This window comes from Melitaea cinxia, chromosome 5 (genome assembly GCF_905220565.1).
Source record: "Melitaea cinxia chromosome 5, ilMelCinx1.1, whole genome shotgun sequence".
Classification (NCBI taxonomy): Eukaryota; Metazoa; Arthropoda; class Insecta; order Lepidoptera; family Nymphalidae; genus Melitaea; species Melitaea cinxia.
Window position 1 is genome coordinate 16,370,542 of NC_059398.1, and position 22,244 is coordinate 16,392,785.

The 22,244-nt window shown below is 32.7% G+C and overlaps 2 protein-coding genes and 1 long non-coding RNA gene across 3 annotated transcripts in view; 1 reads left to right on the forward strand and 2 right to left on the reverse strand.

Moving 5' to 3' along the window:
• Window positions 1-22,244, forward strand: part of LOC123653730 (tetraspanin-6-like) — an 89,640-nt gene that overhangs the window by 32,903 nt on the left and 34,493 nt on the right. The window lies entirely within an intron of this gene.
• Window positions 1,897-11,482, reverse strand: LOC123653731 (23 kDa integral membrane protein-like). The gene is made up of 6 exons (XM_045589717.1): window positions 11,347-11,482; window positions 10,573-10,761; window positions 10,002-10,175; window positions 8,731-8,864; window positions 7,008-7,113; window positions 1,897-2,051 (listed from the first exon to the last, which is right to left on the reverse strand). Exons 1-6 carry the CDS (start codon window positions 11,419-11,421, stop codon window positions 1,968-1,970), a joined length of 762 nt encoding a protein of 253 aa, XP_045445673.1. The 5' UTR covers window positions 11,422-11,482; the 3' UTR covers window positions 1,897-1,967.
• Window positions 13,272-14,115, reverse strand: LOC123653736. The gene is made up of 2 exons (XR_006743153.1): window positions 13,793-14,115; window positions 13,272-13,609 (listed from the first exon to the last, which is right to left on the reverse strand). It is a non-coding gene; the product is annotated as an uncharacterized LOC123653736 (long non-coding RNA).

Sequence of the window (22,244 nt, forward strand, 5' to 3'; positions counted from 1 at the left end):
GAGTGATAAGCGAAGCGTGTTTTATTATTATTTTTTTAAATGTTTCGCTTTGAATGTTTTGTTTACTATCCATGTTCTTTACAGTTACAGCGTGTTACTTTTAGTTTAATTACAAATATTTAAACAATGTTAATACAATAAATACTCTTAATTACATTTTAGCAATTTTAATTATGACATTAGTTCGAATTTTAAGATTTTTTTTTCAATTGTGTCTCAAGGACACCGTATCAAAAATACTGAATTAAAAAGTTTCATATTTCAGATTTTCAATTTTGGTTTCAACGTTTAAAAAAAGTGCGAATCTAATGAATCGAGTCTATACCGTTTTTCTCCTCTTTAATATTTAATGAAAGAAAATCTAGGGCGTGGGAAAACATATGTCAATTTCACATACATCACTTCAGGGACGTCTTTGTTTCTTCCATTATATATTGATAAACAATTATAATTATTACACAACTTATAAAGACATATTATTAGTTAATAATTATTTATTGATCGATCCTTATATGGTGAGTTTATTTTGCATATACGGTGAACCATATGTCCACCTGTATTCATTAATTTAGCAAACGTCCAGAAGAATTTTTAATGTTGTGCCACTTCATTACCCGTTTTCATAAAAAGGAGGAGATATTCAATCCCATTGTATTTGTATTATTTTTATTGAAGTTTTGTTTTCAATTTGATTTTTTTTTCTTCTATTCTAACATTTATGTTATTTGAAGATTCCATTAGTTGATGATACCATAATAATAAAATAAAAAAAAACTGAATAAAAATCAATAATTTCTTTATTCAAGTATGATTCAAGTAGACTTCTAAAGCACATTTTAATCGTCAATTTACAAACAATATAATAGTGATACTCTTTACTATACTTCATTAAAAAATACAAAGAAAAAGAAACGTAGTACAATTAGAAGTACAAATGTGGTCTTATCGCTAAAAGAGCGATTTCCTCCAGACAGCTTTTGGGTATAAGATCACGCAAAGAAAAAGCATATATATTATTTATAACCAGTTATTTATGGTTAAGCTACCACCAATTCGGAATAAAAATTCCGCTGAGAAGAATCGGCAATAACAATCTATGGCGCCTAGTCCATGATCATAGCAATCGGCTGACGCGCTGGCAATCGTAGTTCGATCAACATACATGATACTTCTTTGAATAGCTCGTACAGTTTATGCTTATCTAGGGATTTCCGGATCCCCGAAATAAGACTTATATTCTATTGCCTTTTTAGTGTCTTAAAAATATTATGAAAAAATTTCATCTATATGTATTCTTTAAAATTACTGCTATCGATGGTAATTTTATGCTACTGTGAGATTGATACGGTATATTCTGTTTATTGAACAGATTAACACATTCCTAACATTTAAACACTTGTTATTTTGAAATCTTGTTTTTAAAATAAAAATCAATTTTATTAAATGAATACATATCGTTTTGTAGTCGCTTTTATATTAAACTAGCTGACCCGGCGAACTTCGTATCGCCTAACACAAACTTTATCGTATGGTATTAAAGTTCAAATTGACTTTTAAGTATTATCACAAATCTTTTGTATGGGAGTATAGAAAAGTGTTGTTTTTAGACTTTTTCAGGAAATTAAATTTTTTTTTTTTAGAATTTTTCTCTCCGTAAGAACCATCCTCGTACTTCAAGGAACATTTTAAAAAAAGAATTAGCGAAATCGGTCCAACCGTTCTCGAGTTTTGCGCTTAGCAACACATTTTGCGATTCATTTTTATATATAAGATTATCACTGAAAAGTACCATCACACATAATTTTAGATCACTTTAGCTAAATATGTACATTTTTGTGCACTCGTTAATTTTACCTGAACCATTCAAAAAAGTTATCGCAGGGAAAATAAAAGACATTTTAGATATAATTATTTATAATAATGTTGTGCATAATAATGACATACTTTTAATTTTGTCTATATTGTGTTTAGTATCGAATGGTTTGCTTGTAAACGGAGACTTCGTTTCTGGTATTGTTCGCCACCCACATCGCGAGCAGCATCCCTGCGGCCTGCGAATATTTACATCATGAAACGTTTATTTTTGATTATTGAATTGCTATATAAAGGTTTTTTTGTTTATCAGTATATTTTTTCTAATATGTTTTATAACAGATATATACCTATATATAAATAGCTTGGATTTTATTTCTCTTTTCTTATTAATATTCATATAAATTACAAAGTATTTCATATTATTGAGAAAATTTAATTATGAACCCCTAATTCAAACCTAAACTTAAATTTAGCTACTGCAATGGTTCCATAATGATTATATTATAGGTATAGTGATTGTTACCTAATTACACAATAAGCTCATCGACGGGCCCGAAGAACAAAATCGTATCTGCAAAATTACCAAATTACAGTATGTAGCTTAGAAGTTCTGTTGAAATACAATCATTTGCTATTTACGCAAATAAAGATAATGTTTGGAAAATTGTTGTAAAAGCTAATCAGGAACTTTGTTTATTTATTTCTACATGTTTATAATGACTTTAACTTTTATTTTAGGCTAAAATTAATTCTTATAATATTATAGGGATTTGTTCTTTGGAACTACCCAGCAGTTATCTAAATATACGATTTTGTTTTAGGAAATTGAATAAAAAAATAGTAACCCATGTAAACATATGATGTTTTTCTCCGATAATTTAGTCGACAATATAATAGTATGTGCATATTTGTATTAAAGAAAACACGTTTATTTCAAATTATCAAAGCTTTAATAATATAAAAGTAACGTGGGATCTTCGTGACAAAAACTGTTAAAAATTTTCTTATTATTACTAGATAAATCATCATAAAATATAAAAGAAAATAACTTTAACAAAAAATAAAACAATTACTCTTATTTGTTGTTCCATTCAGGAGATTATTTTTTTAAAATCACAGTTTTAATTATAATTACTAGTTAAGTCCTAACTTAGTTTTTATATTTTATATTAGTTTTTTTAATCACAGCAAGTTAAAATTAAATCAGTCTCAAACTTTCTATCATTATTACATAAATCAATATTATGGTTAAGATTCATCGTCATATATATCGTTTCTTTCATCATTGCAATCAGAATTATAATATGGTAAAGATTTAAAGAATACTGCATTGCATGAATTTATGACACCAGAATCACACATGCTCAGTAAATCTTTATATTTAGCTTTTGTTAGCTTGAGAGGTGACGAATAAGCATACTCTAATACAGGTAAAATATTAGCTGAGTTTCTTGTATCGCTGCGAAAAATTAAGCATTCATAAGTTTCTTGGTTTAAATCATACTTATAATACAATCTATTCGGTTCCAATTTATCAACGAAAACTTCCTTAATCTTAGTCCACAATATTTTCTGTTGTCTAAAATTCTTGTTCCACAATTTGTCATTTACGTGAACCTTAAAATTAAGAAAATTTTCTTGTGTCATATTTTTTACTACATACGGTTCTCCTTCTGTTTTTGCCCATCTTACAAGTAAACGCCATTCATCTGGAGTGTAAATAGTTTTTGAAGAAGAGGACCGTTCTATAAGGGCATGCACACTGTCTCCCTCGTTCTGTGTATGTCCCTTTTCAAGAAATCGATGTGTGATTGATACCTTGTACTTTTTGGCTGCATACAAATATGAAAAAAAGACAAATCTATTCCGATTTTGGCCAGCACAATTATCTGACCAGAAACGAAATTCTTCGGCTCCTTGTTCTACATGACGTTGAATATAATCTAGTAAACAGCTGCTAACTTCGTTGGCACCGCGTTTTGCTACTGTCTCGTCCCACATGTAGCAAACAGATTTTTTTTCGGCCATATTAAAAACAGTAAAATTAAGAACAGATAATTTTCTTTTATAGTAGAATATGCTTATTTGACCATGGGGACAATTTAAAATTTTTTGAAAGTCAAACACTGCAGCCACAACGGATCCTTGAGATTCTAATGCATCCTGTTTATCTCTTTGTTTTATGTTCCGGGCAGTTTTCTTTGCATTGACGTGGTCCTCATAACTCTTTTTATCATCACTAGTTGGCTCTGGATTATTACGATAAATATGGCACACTTCGCACTGATCTTTCTTCGGGATGTGAAAGCCAAGATTATAGTTTTTATTTACAATTTCGCGATATTGACGCGTAGTTTTAGCCTTTGTTGTGTACACAGTTTTATCAAACCATTCATTATATAGTTTGTACATTCGGCTTATACTGAGGCTGCCATCAAGATATAACTTATTTGAATCCTTGCGAATAAAATGCGATTCGACAGGAACAAAAGAATTTATGTGGTCACAAACACTTTTTATCATGTCATTATTAAGAACGGAATAATGGTGCTTATGTTTTCCCCGATAATCTTCCTCAATATTAGCGATGCCATCGTATTTTTGGAATGTTGTCTTTATTATATTTTCACTAACAGCAAGAGTTTGTAAAAACATTTTCTTACAAACATTGACAGTGGTTTTGTCTCTGCCAGGTAATTTGAGTGGTAAAAAGTATTTAAATGTATACTGACGATTATTTGGAGTGCTACGGTTTAAGCATCGCTTCTTTACTGTTTTATTTACATATTTAGCAACATAACTCCACTGTTTTTCTCTGCTTCCCAGCTTCCAGAATGTATTAAAGCATTCAAGTCTTTGTTCTTTTGTTATTTTATCCACGCACTTATTCCTACAACTACAGGGCTTTCCCATTATTTTTTTACTAACAAATTTACCTCGCTTTGATACATAGCTCTTTCCAAGATTTGTCAAACTTTTTCTTTTCACGTCAGACCAGTCTTGCTTATGTACCAAGCGTTTCTTTGATCTTTGCTTTCGCGTCATTTCTGGTATTAAGTTAGATGCGCTAATGTTTACCGATCGAATTGAATCAACCCAACTAGTATGATCGGGACAAAAAGGGTCATTACATTTTATGTGTATATTCACGGGGGAAGGCATTGGAGTAGCTAAAACCATATGTGACGATGATGGCGTAGAAATTCCAGGATCTTCAAATTCTTCAATGTAAACAGCTGGTGAGTTATTGAAACTAGAGGTTACTTCTATATTTAATGGTGTAAGCACTTCGTCAGTATTTGAGGTTTGTACTAAATGAGTAGGTGGTGAATCAAGATGCTCGCGGTTGGCCTGAAAAGTATCGGTGTTAACTTCGTGTTGATAGCCTAATACATCTGTGTGAACCTTTTCATCAAAAACATCATGCCAAATTTCTGCCATATCGACGTCGATATTCTGAGCCCCTGGTGGCAAAGGAGACGTGTTGGTGTTACCGGCAGATTCTGTCAAAATGAAAATAAAAATGTTTTTAATTTGTGCGGTATTATATTTAAAAACTATTGATTTACATTCTAGTTATATATTTTTTCTTAAAAGTAGTTAAATTACATACTTTTGAGTAGAACATGCTCGCATGTTAAAACTTATACGACAAACAAAATCGTTTATTTATATACAGCAACATTTTTTTGGTACAAATTCGAACAACAAGATCGTATGTGCTTAAGCGATGAATGATTTTGAACAGATTTTTGTCGAACAAAAACTTATGTGAAATTACTGCGGTAAAATTAAATACACCACAATTAAGTATTTTAGTGTCTATAAAATATAGGTAAATGAAATATGTTGATTATTAAGGAACAATTAAATGGGTTATAGATTTCTGTAGAACAACATTGTAAATTAACAAACGATCAAAAGATACACATTTTAGATAATTTTGTTAATTTAATTTCTAGACTAATAAAGTAACACCAGTAACAATTTTTTAATTACCACAATGAAAAAAAAAATATCTATTACTTACCTTGTTTAGATATTTTTTCGTCCTCGTTACTACAAGTAGTTGGATCGTCACTAATTTTATCCAAAAGAAGGGCTAAATTTAATATTCTTCTCTTTCTAGATACATCAGACATTGTTACAATCACTTATTACTCACGAAACCTGAAATTATGATATTAAACCGAATTCTCGAGGAATTCTCGATGTCTTGCTAAAACATCTGACTTTGCCGAGTACAAACACGTAAATGATGGTGGGTCGCGGCACGCGCGGTTTCGGAGTGTAAAGAACAAGCTCGTACATGTGAATACACGTTTGTTCGCTGCAATACATTGTAGATAAGATGATGTTCACTTGAGTATTTAGAAAAATAAAAGACCAATAAATAAAAAAAATATATTGCCATGTAGCTTTTTGCATGTTTAATACGAATCAATAATAAAACAGATTTCATCTTATTTTTCCATAAGATTTTGTTCTTGGGACCCGTCGTCATTACCCTTTAGAGTAATTACTTAGAGATTTTATTGCTGCTATAAAGGTTATTAATCTTATTATATATACAAATAAATAAAATTGGAGTGTCTGTTTGTAATGTTTAAATACACGGTATATATACCAAAACAACATTTTTTACAATTTTTGTCTCTCTGTCTGTTTTTCTGTCTGTTTGTTCCGGCTAATCTCTGAAACGGCTGGAGCGATTTTGATGGGACTTTGATTGGCAGATAGCTGATGTAATAAGGAGTAATTTAGGCTATTTGTATTTTAGAAATTTATTTATTTTGTAACTTTGCGAACTGAATAATATTTTTTTTTAATTCACACGGACGAAGTCGTGGACACAGCTATTATGTAACATGTAATCAGTGGCTACATTATTACCAGATTTAAAACATAGCAGACATCATACAAACACAGGTTCTTTTGAGTAGCAAACTTGATTATACATTTAATTTACCATTCAAACGAGGTATAAAAAAGTGTGTCTATGTACGCACACAAGAAGTTATACTACATTGGCTAGCTAACTTCACGTTGCTAACTTCTTCGCTGACTAGCTTGCTTCAGAGTATCAGTTTTTTGTGACGGTGTGCGCGCGCATCTTAAAAATCTACTCTCAACATTATTCTCAAATGCACCAAAAGAAGTATAACTTCAAAAACTTTTATGACCAAAACAACCTCAAACCAAAAAGAAGCGACAGCAACTGTGACAAGCCAGTTTGCATCTGCCCGCAACGCGTACAAGATTTCATCTTCACACCCATCATTGTAGTACGTAGAGGATCTGGGAATATAATATAAAAACGAAAAATTAAAAGCATTTTTTTAAGGGAACAAGCAATAATATTATATATTTAAAATGTTAGCATAATTGTACACTAAAGGGTAAATTCTTTTTCTAATTTGTTGAAATGCTTTTGTTTATTAAGAGGACATCAACATGCCATTTATTTTTAGTCAAACTCGTTAATAGAAAGGAAATAAAAATGTTGGTTTACTCGTACTGAAGTAAGGCCTGTTGCGCTGGCGGTTGCGGACGACAAACATTTGTATTGGCCATACAGGTGTTTGCCGTGGTCTGGGTGTTTGTGCAGTCCTTGTAGGACTCCCCACCGCGCCTCGGAGAGCACGTTAAGCCGTCGGTCCCGGTTGTTATCATGTACACCTGATAGCGATCGTTACTCATAGTAGGGAATATATTCGCCAACCCGCATTGGAGCAGCGTGGTGGATTAAGCTCTGATCCTTCTCCTACATGGGGAAAGAGGCCTATGCCCAGTAGAGGGATATTACAGGCTGAAGCGTATTTAGCAGTGTTGTATTATTGCGATAAGGTTTCTAGAGCTCCTAGGGGATAATCGATGGCAAGGTCTGCAACGCCCTTGCAATTCTCCTGGTGTTGCAGGCATCCAAAGGCTACGTTAACCACTTACCATCAGGCGGGCCTACGGCGGGCCGTTCACTTATTGTATTAAAGTCTTAAACTAATCATGACGTTAAACGATTTGTTGGGTTAAAAAAAACTAATTATTTTTTTTTTCATTGTCTTACGAGCTACTCTGTCTACTTCTAATGCATAACCCTACAATAATATTTTCTCAGCGCTAAATAACGTCAATGAAGTGAAATATTAATACTAACTATCGCATAGAACTAAAGAACCGCATATGGAAACCCATTCTTTTTCTCGAGGAATGTTTCCAATCATAAATTATAGCCGTGCCGATGCGGTCACGAAAGGTATAAAGTTAAATTTAAAAATAGGCCAGTAATTTTTATTACACGGATCATTATCTATTACTCATAAAGAACCCTCCATTTGAAGAAACGCAGTTAGAAGTCGAACATCTTATATATTTATGTATGTATTCACTATAAATACGTTTATTCCAACAAAAAAATATACCTACACCATCCAGGTGCTACCTGGACACGGGCATTGAGTTTCCTACCTTAAAAACAACGCTTTAGCCTATAATATCCCACTGTTAGGCATAGGTCTCTTTCCCCGTGTAGAAGGATGAGAACTTAATCCACGCTGCTTCAATGCTGATTGACGAATATTTTCCCTATTATGAGTAACGATCGCTATCAGAGCTGCTTCAATGCTGCAATTTTCCCTACTATGAGTAACGATCGCTCAGATGTACATGATAACAACCGAAACAGACGGCTTAACGTGCTCTCCAAGGTACGGTAGGGAGATCCACAAGGACTGCACAAACACCCAGACCATGGCAAACATTTGTATGTCCAATACAAATGTTTGTCAAGTGCCAGTGCAACAGCCACAAACCAATGCTGTGAACATTGCGCCAACACATCGCTTAAAAACAAATGAATGTGCAATTTTTATATCTGTAAGCACACAAGCACCAATGCCTAAGATTGTAGGTACTAACTCTACACATGTGCGGTAAAGTTGCTGCCTCGCGTATGCGGTCCTTGCACGGAAGGCTCGTGGACAGCAAGATAAGCTGATCTGCTTCTGAATAGCTAAGTAATCATCTGGTCCATTGAGGCCACAGCATTCATACTGCAGCAAAAAAATATTTATAATAATATAATAAAACAGTTAGTTCGATTTCAACAAAAACCTTCATTAATTTAAAGTAAGTTTTGCGAAAAGAATACAATTTAAGTAAAGAATATAATTTAAACAAATACAAATTTAAGTTACTTGTCTCTGAATATCTGTCAGTATCTATTTTATAACTGAAAATTATTATATGGTATTTAATTATATGATTTTGTTCCTTATTCCCTTCTTTTCCTGTTTTGTTATTTCTATAGTTATTTTTTATTAGGTGTAATATTTGTATTTATATAATACTAGCCGACCTGTGCCCCTTTTCGTTGGGCGTTAATTATTATTATATTAACCAAATAACATACTTTAAAGAACAAATTTTATAGCACTTAAATAAATAATATGTTGCTCCCGTGTATTTATTATTTTAAATTACAGAACCAAATAACATACTTTAAAGAAGAAAATAAGACTAAGAGAAGATAGACTAAAATAAGACTAAATTAATAACGTCGAAAGACTAATAAATTGTTTTCTAATAGCGATAGATGGCGCTAGTTTATTTACCATTTTGATATTATATTTTAATCTTTTTTTATTTACTGAATTTTTTGTTCAATTACAATAAAATATAACCTATGTCACTCCTGAATAGTGTAGCTTTATGTTAGTGAAAAAATTTTCATGATCGGATCAGTATTTGCAAAGATTACCCCCTACATAAAAACAAAGTTATAAACTTTACCTCTTTATAACATTAGTATAGATGTATTATTTTTATGCAAAAAGCTAAGCTTCACATGACATACATATGTGTATATATTGCCCTTTCATCCTACAGTTTAATAATTAAAAAATAAATTTTGACGAAATATTTTGAGGGATTAAATAAAATATACACAATCATATTATATTTTTGACTTGGTTGGTTAGCTGATTGTTGTGCTAGGGGTCGTAGGTTCGATACCCGCACTTGACAAACTGTTATATAGGCTATACAGATGTTTGTCGTGGTCTGGGCTTCTGGCGCGGACACCCATACCAAAGATTTCCGGATCCGCTGTATCGTCATTCGTTAAACGGCGGTATCCACAAGTGGTAAAACAGGCCTTCTTTAGACCCTTAAACCGTATTGCTTCTTACAGTGATCTGCAGGTTATCCCAAAGCTCGCCATGCACGTCGTCATCAGTGTCGTTCCTGAAGAAATCTTCTCTCAACCACTCTGACACTTTGAACTCCAGCCCATAGCGTTGCAGAGACACGTAGATAGCGATCAGCAGTTCCAGTATCACCATGATCATTAGGAAACCTATATACTGGATAAATAATTACATAACATAGGGTAAGAAAAACATATAACAGCTTTATGACAAAAATTCTTTATCTGAATAGATAGGAGATTGACTCTAAATTGGGGACAATTTCGGTTAAATGCTGAAAAAATTATTTAAATGTGATTCTATAAATTTTGTAACTGTATCCTTTGAAACTGTTACTGTTTGTATCCTTTAAAATATTTGAGTCAAATCAAGTTGATTGTGCGGGATTATGTTGTTGATTGTGTGAGTGACACCATAAAAAAATACTGACACGCTAAACTTTGAAATTGTAATTATTAGTTGAAGGAAATATTTAAGCACTAGAATATTTAGATTTGTTTAGTGCTAACTATTTTGTCATATCCTTGTCAATCAAAACAAAATCACATTTTACCAAGTAAAGTATCCTGACGTCACTTTTTACTGCTCCCACAGAACCAAAGGCTGCCACGGATATGAGCAGGATGCACGTCACGATAATGATGACGTCACCGGCGAAGGTACCGCTGGCCCTCTCTTCGCCATACTGCTTAAGTATTTTTGTGTCCACCACAGCAAAAATGAAGGTGCATAGTGCTATGAGCTAAAAAAAATCGAATTAGTTTTATCGTTGTCCTTTACAAAATTCAGTGTTGTTTTTATTACTCATCTCAAGAGCGCTGTCTCCAATAGATTAACGTGTATGTTCATGTAATACGTATTCATTTTTAAATAGGCATAGCTCATAAGTTTGAGAATACGGTATTTGAGTAGAACACATTTAAAATATAGCTAGGGACAGCAAAATTCTTGACTGTTTAAAAATATGGTAATAATATTCGAATTATAAATTGAATGCGCAATAATTACGCCATAATTATTCATGAATATGTATCAACAATAATAGTTGGAAATTGCCGCTTTCTCTTGATTTTTTCAAAATATACAGAAAAAATATAGACACATGCTTTTTATTAATAAAAAACACATTATTAGGTACGTTATGAAATCTATTAAAATCCAAAATGGTACAAAGGATTTGTACGAGGGCAAGTCTTTCAAGGGTCTTAGAAATCAGATTTCAAATGATTTGTGACCATAATCATATGCTAATTAAGCTGCCCAGTCTGAACTAGAGGAAAAAGAAGTTAAACAAAACGCTGGTTAGAAGATATAAGGATAAACTTACAATACAGCATCCGTTAAGAACGAGAAGTAGTGTTTTAGCACAGCCTCGACTTATATCGGCAAAATTAACAAACATATTTAGAACCAGGTCTATTGATCTGGCTTTAGTACACGCTCGTTGAGTCGAACATTTGACATTGACTAAGCCTATGCTCGAGTTTCATTGTGTGGAACGCTACGAATAAACAACAAACACTGAAAATTAAAATAACGCATGCTAATACAGTTCTTATTACCTGAAAATTAAAGGCTATAATAGTATGTGTTTTGTTTATTTTTATAGTACTAGGGTACTTTGTTGAGAAATAACAGATGACTCGAAGTTTAAAGTTTAACAAAATCAATAGTATTTTAAATACAGTTGCTATTTATTCTTCGTAACAGAAAATTGTATATATCAGCTACAAAATAGAAATTTTATTCGCCATATTTATTTTCTTAGAAAAAAAATAAAATTGTTGGATTTATTTCATTTAAAAACTCTACAATAACCAAAGATAGCTGACTGGGTAAACTTAAGCTACCTTAGCTAAGCTAATTTTAAATTAGCTAGCTTAACCTAGCTAGCTAAACGTTACCTTACTCACCAACAGGAACACAATGCTTCTTGGAAACAATTTTTTTTTCCATTATTATAAAGAGCTTTATCACTTCCGGCATTATATTTCGACCTGTATTAAATTGAAACTTATGAAGTATACGAATACGTCTGTAAATGACCTTAGGCCGAATAATAGATAATTCTGGCCTTTTATAGCTACATTAATATCGAACGCGATGATCCTTGACATTTGTAACGTGAAATAATTGGACTTCGTCCGTTATATATCTAATTTAAAAAATATAGCAAACCCTAGGTTTGAAATGAAAATGGCCTAAAAGTAAGTAAGTACATGTAAACAAAGATTTATAGATAGTGATTAATACTTCGCTGTGTAGCTACGGTAGTAAAGAATATAGCCACCCCCTCTCTTCCCGTAGGTGTCGTAAGGGGTGACTAAGGGATAACACAGTTCCACTACCACCTTGGAACTTACAAAGCCGACCGATGGTGGGCAGGTCGAAGATGGGCAGCCGGCGTCTTCGGTGCGACAAAGCCAGCCCTGCGATCACCAACCCGCCTGCCCAGCGTGGTGACTATGGGCAAAACACACGGGTTCACGCCATTTTTGGCGTGAAGTTGTGGAGGCCTATGTCCAGCAGTGGACTGTGATAGGCTGAAATGATGATGATGATGAATCCACGAGTATATCTCCACAGATGAAAATACTAACAGAAGCTGTATTTGTTAACATAATAAAACTGAAGAGATTGGGGTCTTATGATTTTTTTTCTGCATCTGTTTATGTTAGTCATGTACCTAATTGTGTTGTAACAACCGCTCTGGTGTAGTGGTGCGTTACGGTGCCTAAATACCGACGGATGGCCGGTTCGATTCCCGATCGGTATGGATATTTGTATCTGAACAAATGATTCTTTTCGGTTTGGATGTCTCTCCTTGTAGATCTCTCTACCGTGCCCCAGAGAGCACGTTAAGCGGTCGGAACTGGTTATTATCATAAAATCTGATTGATTCGATTTTCGACTGATTTGATTTCGATCGTTATTCATAGCAGGGAATATATCCGCCATCCCGCAGTGGAGCAGCGTAGTGGATTAAGCTCCAAGACTTGTCCTACATGGAGAAAGAAACCTACGCCCAGCAGTGCGATATTACAGGCTGAATTGTAGGTATTAGTGAAACCTTTACCTGGAGCGCAATGAAGCTGACGATCAACCAAAATGTCAACATTTTATAAACAAATTTTGCGACTGCGATTTTATTCTATATTTCTATAATAATAAAAAAGATTATTAGAAATTTGAGCGAAGAAAACAAAACTACACAATTTCAAAACAATTTTATTAACAATATAATATAAGCTAATTACAAAATATAAGTGAAAGTCTGTAATATAAAAAGTAAAATAATAAAAAACTTTATATCTTAAGTATACGAGTAATAAATCTTATTTCTTATTTTATAAAGTTGCGTAAAATACTATTTTAATAACTGGGGATATCAGTTTAGTCCAAATAGTAAATATTAAAACAAACGGATCAGCTAAGAATCGATATATGATAATACGTGATAGCCGAGCTATTTTCTAAGGCTGTATTGTGCATCACAATAACATCTCTTTACACATCGTATTAGGTTACAACCATAAAAAAAAATAAGAAAATTATTTTCTCTTAATTCAAAATGAACTTAAGTACAATAACTAAGTTAAATAAAAAAACCGTCAGCGTCGGTCCACGTCCTAGTTTTACTAGGCAGTTACAGGACTGTCAATCTGTAGTAATAAAGAAAAATCGCCTGTGGTATTATTATAATGCATGCATGATTAACAAAAGGCACGGGCATTTTGAGCCCGAGGATCAAAATTTTTAAATAAAAAAAATACCTAAGTGAAACTTAATACTTAAAAAAGTGTATAAATAATACTTTTATACATTAATTGAAGTTTACTCCATGTTTGGCCCATAAAAATATAGACTGTAAAATTGTGTGAAACCCCGCTAAGAGTGAGGACTTTTAGTTGTTTATGTAAGATTTGTATGATAATAATATACCGGCATTTAGTATGCCGATACGAAAACCAAGCATCATGAATTATAATTATCTTCATTTAACACATTGAGTCTGATAGTCAAGTTTTGAAAGTTATCTATAAAAAAAAAAGTTTGGGAACGTCTGATTCAACAGAACGTTTATATTTTTAAACTAGCTGACCCGGCGAACTTCGTATCGCCTAACACAAACTTTATCGTATGGTATTAAAGTTCAAATTGACTTTTAAGTATTATCACAAATCTTTTGTATGGGAGTATAGAAAAGTGTTGTTTTTAGACTTTTTCAGGAAATTTAAAAAATTTTTTTTTTGAATTTTTCTCTCCGTAAGAACCATCCTCGTACTTCAAGGAATAATTTTAAAAAAGAATTAGCGAAATCGGTCCAACCGTTCTCGAGTTTTGCGCTTAGCAACACATTCAGCGATTCATTTTTATATTATAGATATTACTGAATGATTTAAGGAGTAAACTCCAGTCGCGTTTTGAAGCTATCTCATACTTTTTTATTTTATCAGTATAACCATGAATGCCATTAAAGTCGTGATGACGGTAGCGCCTATGTACGTCGATGCAGCATTCCCCGGCCAGCCATAAAGGGGACTCCTGCAAAACAGAGTATTATATTTAATACCAGAATACCCACATTTATCTGATATACCTTATTATATATGTATAAAGGAATATATTCCTTTGAGTTTGTATATTTGTATAGTACCATTTTTTATAGCAGTAGTAATATGTATTGTTTTATAAAGAGATTTTTGACACTTCATTATAGTCACATATAAAAGAAATATTTAATTTTAATTATATATATAGGAATTGGTAAATAGCTTTAAATGTCGTTTCTTTGTTTTTTCAGGTAGGTTAAGGGTTTTTATAATTAATTTTGTATCATAATGTATAAAGAAAAATTGTATAATAAAATCTTTGTTTTTTCAGAGCAACACATTGTATAATTTTCCGATTCCAATTTTAAGTAATCAACTAATGTCTTATATATATATATATATTACTTGCCTTTTAATTAAACGCCCTACTTTTAATTATATGATCATAAAATCATAGCAGTAAATCAAAACTGTAAAAGCTCTATACATAAGTATTATATAAGACAATTGTATACAATATACGTGTAAGTGGTCTTAAGCTTACACTTTTTATAATGAAACAACTTTTTCGGATTTTATTGAGGTTTATTAAGTTTTTTAAATGCCCGACGTTTCGAATACTTTACAGCAACCATGGTCACGGGAGGAGTCCTCGATAAAATCCGAAAAAGTTGTTTCATTATAATAAGTGCAATTCGCTTACACTTTTTTTCTAAAATAAATATTCAGCATGGCTGAGTTTCCTAAAAGTTAGAAAAAAAATCTATTGGCGTAGGGCTCAGTAAAAAATGCTCAAAATTTTGGAGCAGCCCGTCTGGAGAAGTAGCTCAACCTTGCAGAAGATAAAACTCAATGGCAAAAAAATCATAGGATTTTTGGCCATTGAGTTTTGATATTGGTCAGATGTGTGCTTTTGAAACATGTGCAATGTGACGTACGGTAGATTACCTACAACTTGCCTAGCAAACCTAATAAGGCGTACTAAATATTTAGAACCTTGACTAGGGAATATTAATAGGTATAGTACAAACGAGTACAGCTTTACGATCAGCAAAACTCGCTGTATACGAGTATATATGTAACTCGAATCGAATAAAGATCATGAATCATCAACATTTTATCATATTTGAATCTACCTTTGCATTTTATCCTACCGCTTGGCCAGCAACCTTTTCCATATATACGAGTATTAGAAAGGATCAACTTATATTGAGTGAACTATAAATTTAGTAGGTATGCTTCGCGCCAAAAATATATTATCCGAACCTTTCCAACGTAGTTTTATTATCATTACAGCCTATACAGTCCACTGCTGGACATAGGCCTCCACAAGTTTACGCCAAAAATAACGTGAACTCATGTGTTTTGCCCATAGTCACCACGCTGGGCAGGCGGGTTGGTGACCGCAGTTCTGGCTTTGTCGCACCGAAGACGCTGCTGCCCGTCTTCGGCCTGTGTATTTCAAAGCCAGCAGTTGGATGGTTATCCCGCCATCGGTCGGCTTTTTAAGTTCCAAGGTGGTTGTGGAACCTTGTTATCCCTTAGTCGCCTCTTACGACACCCACGGGAAGAGAGGGGGTGGCTAAATTCTTTAGTGCCGTAGCCACACAGCACAGTACACGTAGTTTTATTAGTCGCTAGTTTAGTTTTTAAAGTAAAACTATAGAATCTTTGTGATTCGAAACTTGAAATGAATGATGAATGAAAAATACGTCACGACAAATAAATTACATTTATTATACAGAATACATTTCTCCTCAAAACGCGTAAAGAACGCGTTCCGCTTGGCGCTTACGAACTTTTTCACGAGCCCGTCATCGTCGATAGAAAAATTCGCAACGGCCTATTTTCCTACTACTTTTCACATTTTTAACTTCTGCCATAAGTGAATTGCACACATACACTTTTAATTAGTATATTGAAATAATTGTATCAGTTCTGGAACTAGAATGTAGGGGCGGGATTGCAATATATTAAAAATAGAATACCAAAACTGTCAAAACCCTTAAATATGGACTGATAAACTATTGCATCATAATTATTATAATAGACTTAAGACCAAACACATTTATTACATAGTATCGACGTACATTTTTTAAAATATATTTTATACGACAAGGGCGCCAAACAAGCCTATGACCCACCTGACGGTAAACGGTTACCGTGGCCTTTAGACGCCTGCATCACCTGCCTAGAAGCTCTTGGTCACCTTACTCACCACAGGAACACAACACTACTTAAAAGCAGTGTTATTTAGTTGTGATCTTCTGTAATGATTGGGTTCCTCCCCAGACGGGTTGTTGTAAATTTTGATCAAGATATTCCTTCTGATTCCTTGCTCAATTTCCCTATCTCAATGATTTCATCTATATTCGGTTGTGTCATTTAATATTCGCTATAAAATAGACCATTAGCGGAATTAATTCCGTCAGAATTTTCGACGTGCCGTCTACCATTATGAAACTAATAAGTTTGTTCATTTAAGTAGTTTTTTGACCTCTCTACCGTCCAAGTTTAAAAAGTAATTTATTGTTTTGTTTCTTATTCATATATTTGTTACATAAAATAAAACTTACAATGTTGTATTGTAACATGATTAACTATATACTTTACTTTATTTTTTAAATGGGTTTTCTAAAGGTAATTCTAATTTAAGAACTGGACTTGGCTCAAATACTTTTAGTCTCTCCTCAAATATGCTACACAGCCTATTAAAATAAATATATTATAAAAATCACTTTACCACAGTTTGGGATCATTAAATACGAACGCAATTTTACTATCTATTGATTTTCATATCTTATAAATTTTTATTGTTTTTCGATGACTATGACTAAGAGATGAAAATATATATTGTAGCCTGATATCTCAATATGATTTTGATGTTATCTTATTACACCTACGTTACTTTTCGAAATATCGAATATAATCAGAAGAGCCGGAAATCTTTAGATTTTTTTTATTTGATGACCTACATATAGTATGGCAGCTTTGTCTTAAAGGTCTCTACTTGAAAATCTCTACTAATATTTAATTGTTTTCCGAAATTCATCTCGACAAACGATTCCGTCGATCATTCAAATTTTGTTGATTGTGCATCATGAGCATATTTAGACATACTAGTAATTATAGGTACTTTAATTATTACGTGGTATTTATTATTATTTAAAAACACATTCCTATATTTTTAACACTAAGTCACGGGGCTTAGTTGAGTAATAATACTCATATTATTATTATTTTTTTTTTGATATGCTTGTAACTTTTAGGTGATTAACAAATATAATTACATAAAACCTCCTTACATTGATACTTATATATACTTAATTAAAAAATTTACCTGCATTGTAAATATAGAATTATTTTAAATAAATAAAAAAAAAACATTTAAAGATAACATTAAAAAAGACAAAAAAAAAGATAAAACGCAAAGAATGACATAGAATTAAATCGTATATCATTTATTAACAAAATTGATTTTAATCATCTTACAAAATAAAAGAGAGATTTTAATAACAATTACAATATTCCGATAACACCGCACGCGACGCGACCTCCAGCGTTTCCGGTCTTCTTGGAGTCGGGGTGGTCGGTCTTTCCGAAGTCGTCAGCCATCGCGTGGAGGACGAGGGCCCTGCCGATTATGTTGTGGGGTCCGTAGAGAGCGATCACTTTATCGGTGAAATCGATGTGGCTGAGTTGTTCGCTGTCGAACTGCACATTGCCGAGGTCACCGACGTGGCGGTTCTCGTCATTGGGATGTCCATGGTCTTTCTGTTGGTATTGATATATAGATGGAGATAAAGATCACAAAGTGGATTATGATTGTGATGATGAAAGTGATGATATCCTATTACATACACACACGGTCGTCTGTTCCTAAGATAAGCAACTTAATGCTTGTGTTGTAGGTGACAGCCGGTTGTTATAGCTATATTTTTTTTATAAATATACATAAAAATAATACATATATAAAAACACATATTACACCCAAACGCGGGAATCGAACCCGCAACCCGCGGAACAGAAAGCAAGGCCACTACAAACTACGCCAACGGGCTAGTCCCTGCGCTAACGCGCTAGTCGCTGCGACAACGAGCTAGTCAGGTATAATGAAAACTAATGCCGACACTAAATATACTCACACTGACTACACGAATACTGACTATATTGACACTGACTACACTAATACTGACTATATTGACACTGACTACACGAATACCGACTATATTGACACTGACTACACTAATACTGACTATGCCGACACGGACTATGCTAATACTGGTTATACGAACACTAAGTAATAATTTTGTATATATAATAAGGAAGGAGGATTGTTGTTTTTCTTTTTTAGCTGAGATGTCCAATTTCGAAATAACTGCACTGATTTCATAATTCTTTAGCTTTAAAAAACCAGATCATTACCATATGAATTTATAATTATTTTTTTCCTATTTTATATCCCAATAAAAATGTTCTAAGCATGATTGAAAATTTTAATACTTGAGACCTCTACTGTCCGTAATCCGTTTAGTGCGTAGTATAGTAGTAGCCACGTAAGTTTTTCTATTATTTAATGTTTTAAGTTTACATAGAAACTGTGTCCTGCTCTGTTATTGCATGACAGAACAGTGCTCTCTAACATGTTTTATTTTCTCATAAAAAAAAACATTAAATTCAACATTTTTTGATTTTAAGTTCTCCTTCTTATATTGTATATCCTTACGTTGTCAGGGTTGAAGTGAGCTCCTGCAGATACACAGCCGTTGGTGATGTCACCAGTGGCATGGACGTGGAAACCGTATTCTCCAGCTGGCATGCCGTAGATCTGGCCGGTTATACGGACTTTGTCTTCCAGCTGTTCGAAGGTCACGTTGCCGTGGATGTCACGGCCGTCAGGGCTAGCCAGGCGGACTATGGCACGGAGAGGGCCTGCCGCTTGTTTTGCGTGCTGAAAGTAATGGTTACATATGTTGTATTTCATTTGATTCATTCTATTGAGTTTTTATTACAATTTATATTCTGTACATTGGACATGGACAATAGGGTTAGCGTAATTGCTATCGCACGATACTTAATATAGCACTTTGTATTTGTCATATCAAAATAATTTTAAGTTGAGATTTGTTTTGTTCTTTATTTTTGTATATCGCCCGAGTGTTGCCTATACTTGTTTTTATGTTTATCATGTTTTCTCAAATCTTTAAAGTGTACTGTATTTTTTTTAATGTGAAAAAATATCCTAAACCATGTAAATAATCAATATAATTATGATATAATATGCGTGTATAATAAATAACAATATGTCAAATTTAATATATATTTTATCTGTATACTATTGTTATGTGCGTGAATAATTATTGTCCCACAAATTATGTAGCCAAACAAATTATACATATTTCTTATTTTGAGACACCGCAAACTTAACAAGCTAAACGTCAAACAAAAATATGCTTGAATGGCTATGACAAAGGAATAAATATAATATAAAATGATTCTAAATAATAAAGAAAGATTAATGTCGGAACTTACATCGTGTGCGTGATCGTGGCCGTGGGAGTGGACTCCCACAAAGATGGCCGCTGTAGCGAGTATTACCAGTTGATACATCATGTTTAAATATTTCTGTAAATATAAAAGACAAATTATTATTACATTCAATAATCAATGTATATAAAATGAATCCCTGAAATATATTTACGCACATAGCTTTTGAACGGCTGCAACAAATTATGTAATTAAATGAAAAGGTAATATTAAACATGTAATCAATTTAAAAAAAAAAACTTAAGTACGTGTGTGCAATTCACACACCGTATAAGTGAAACTTCTGAAAAGTAGCCTCCGATAGATTTTTTCACCGAGAATATAAAATACTGTGTAATGTATGTATATGTCTATCTCATTCTCTCGTACACATTTATTTATTTCTTTATTCTGAAGCATTTTCGTTTCACCGAGTTTTAAATCAACGATTCTGAAGAAGTTCACTTCACACTTCAAAAACGTGTTTTATTGTAGACTATATAAAAAAAGAAGTTACCTCCCATTTAAATTAAAATAGCCTTTCCGTATATTAATAAATATTTTATATACAATGTTAAATATAAAGTGAAAAGCATTTTGACAAAAAAACCAAAAAGTATTCAAATACTACAAATCATTCCTTAGTCTTTTAAAAAATAACTAGTGGTCGCCCAGTGGTCGAAATTCGACCATAATTAAAAATATAAATAAATAAAAACCAAAAAAAAAGTTTAAAAAAGAATAACTTTTTAAAAAATTTCAATTTCACATTAACAATAGATACAAGAATATTTATGCGTGCGTGTGTCAAATACATGGAAGTGTGTGTATTTTATTTTTATTGATTTAATGTATATTTTACGCATAATTTTAAAAACATATTAGTATTCTACACCCCTTCTCTATATATAAACTATGAGTGTGCGAAATTTCATACTCCGCCGTCCGCGCAATTTTCCTCAATAGGGGTACTAATTAGTATTAATACTTTTTTTTTTGCTGAACAGGTGCTCAAACTTTATCACAAAAAATTCGAATACACTATTTTTCATTTTAAGTATTTGAAAAAAAGAAACAGTTGTGGCTAGAAATATTTTGCAATGCGCGATAGCAAAGCCGATTACCCAAGATTATTTCCAGAGAAAATCAATCCATTATTATTGAATTTCTAGCAGTAGTGCCCAAAAGTTTGAACAAAGGTATCAAATTTCGTACTTATGTAAAAAAAATTAAAAAATTCTAGATCGGTGCAGATAGATTTATTTTTTATTTTTTTCTGAGTCGGTTCTGTTCGGTGAGTTCGGTTGCCCACAAGCACCTGCGGGGGTTATCCATTAATTACCGGACTACCTGTGTAATAGATATTACACCATTCTTACACGTCACAGACCGATCATCTACAGACAAAACATAAAAATAAGCGCAAGAATAAAGAAAATGATCTCATTATTCTGTACAATAATGAAGTGGAAAATTTAATAACAATGCAGTAATTGTTAACAACAAGAATCAACATATCAGCTCATTTTCATAATTCGAATAAATTACAGATTGAGAAAAAGCTCAATTTATTACCCTAAGCAATACCTTTACCGAAGATAATAATTTTTTCTTTTTTGGTTCTTCTCTTAAATTATAATTCACCCTCAATTTGGAGTAAATAATGCTACCGTCTTTGTAAGATTACTGCACCTACTGGTTGTGTAATTACTTAAGACAATATTTTAGCTATAAGAACACTTCGTAACCATTTATCCCATTTGATTTTGTTCCGAATAAAATCAAATTAAATCAAATTAAACAATCTTTCTCAATATCTCGTGTACATATACAGCATACATGAATGCAACAAAAGGCAGTAATGTTTATGTCACTTTTCTTAGCTGATACAAAAGGCATGTATTCAAAGAAAAAGGTTTCGATGAAATAAAGCGGTTGAAATATATAATAAATGTTAAAAATTTTGTCTATTACGAGTACAAAGTAAGTAATAACTAATATATCAAATTATCGTGTCGCGGTGACTCCTCGGAAACGGCTTGACCGATTCTCATGAAATTTTGTGAGCATATTGGGTAGGTCTGAGAATCGAACAACATCTATTTTTCATCCCCCTAAATGTTAAGGGTAGTCTACCCCTAAATCA

Bases quoted from the DNA above. Each gene is read 5' to 3' on its own strand.
- LOC123653731 (XM_045589717.1), bottom strand. From the start codon at position 11,421: ATGTTTGTTAATTTTGCCGATATAAGTCGAGGCTGTGCTAAAACACTA. The intron at 7,114-8,730 runs GTTAGTACCTAC...TTATATTCCCAG, and splicing joins CTTTACCGCACATGTGTAGA to ATCCTCTACGTACTACAATG. The intron at 2,052-7,007 runs GTTGTTTTGGTC...AAATATTCGCAG, and splicing joins TCGCTTCTTTTTGGTTTGAG to GCCGCAGGGATGCTGCTCGC.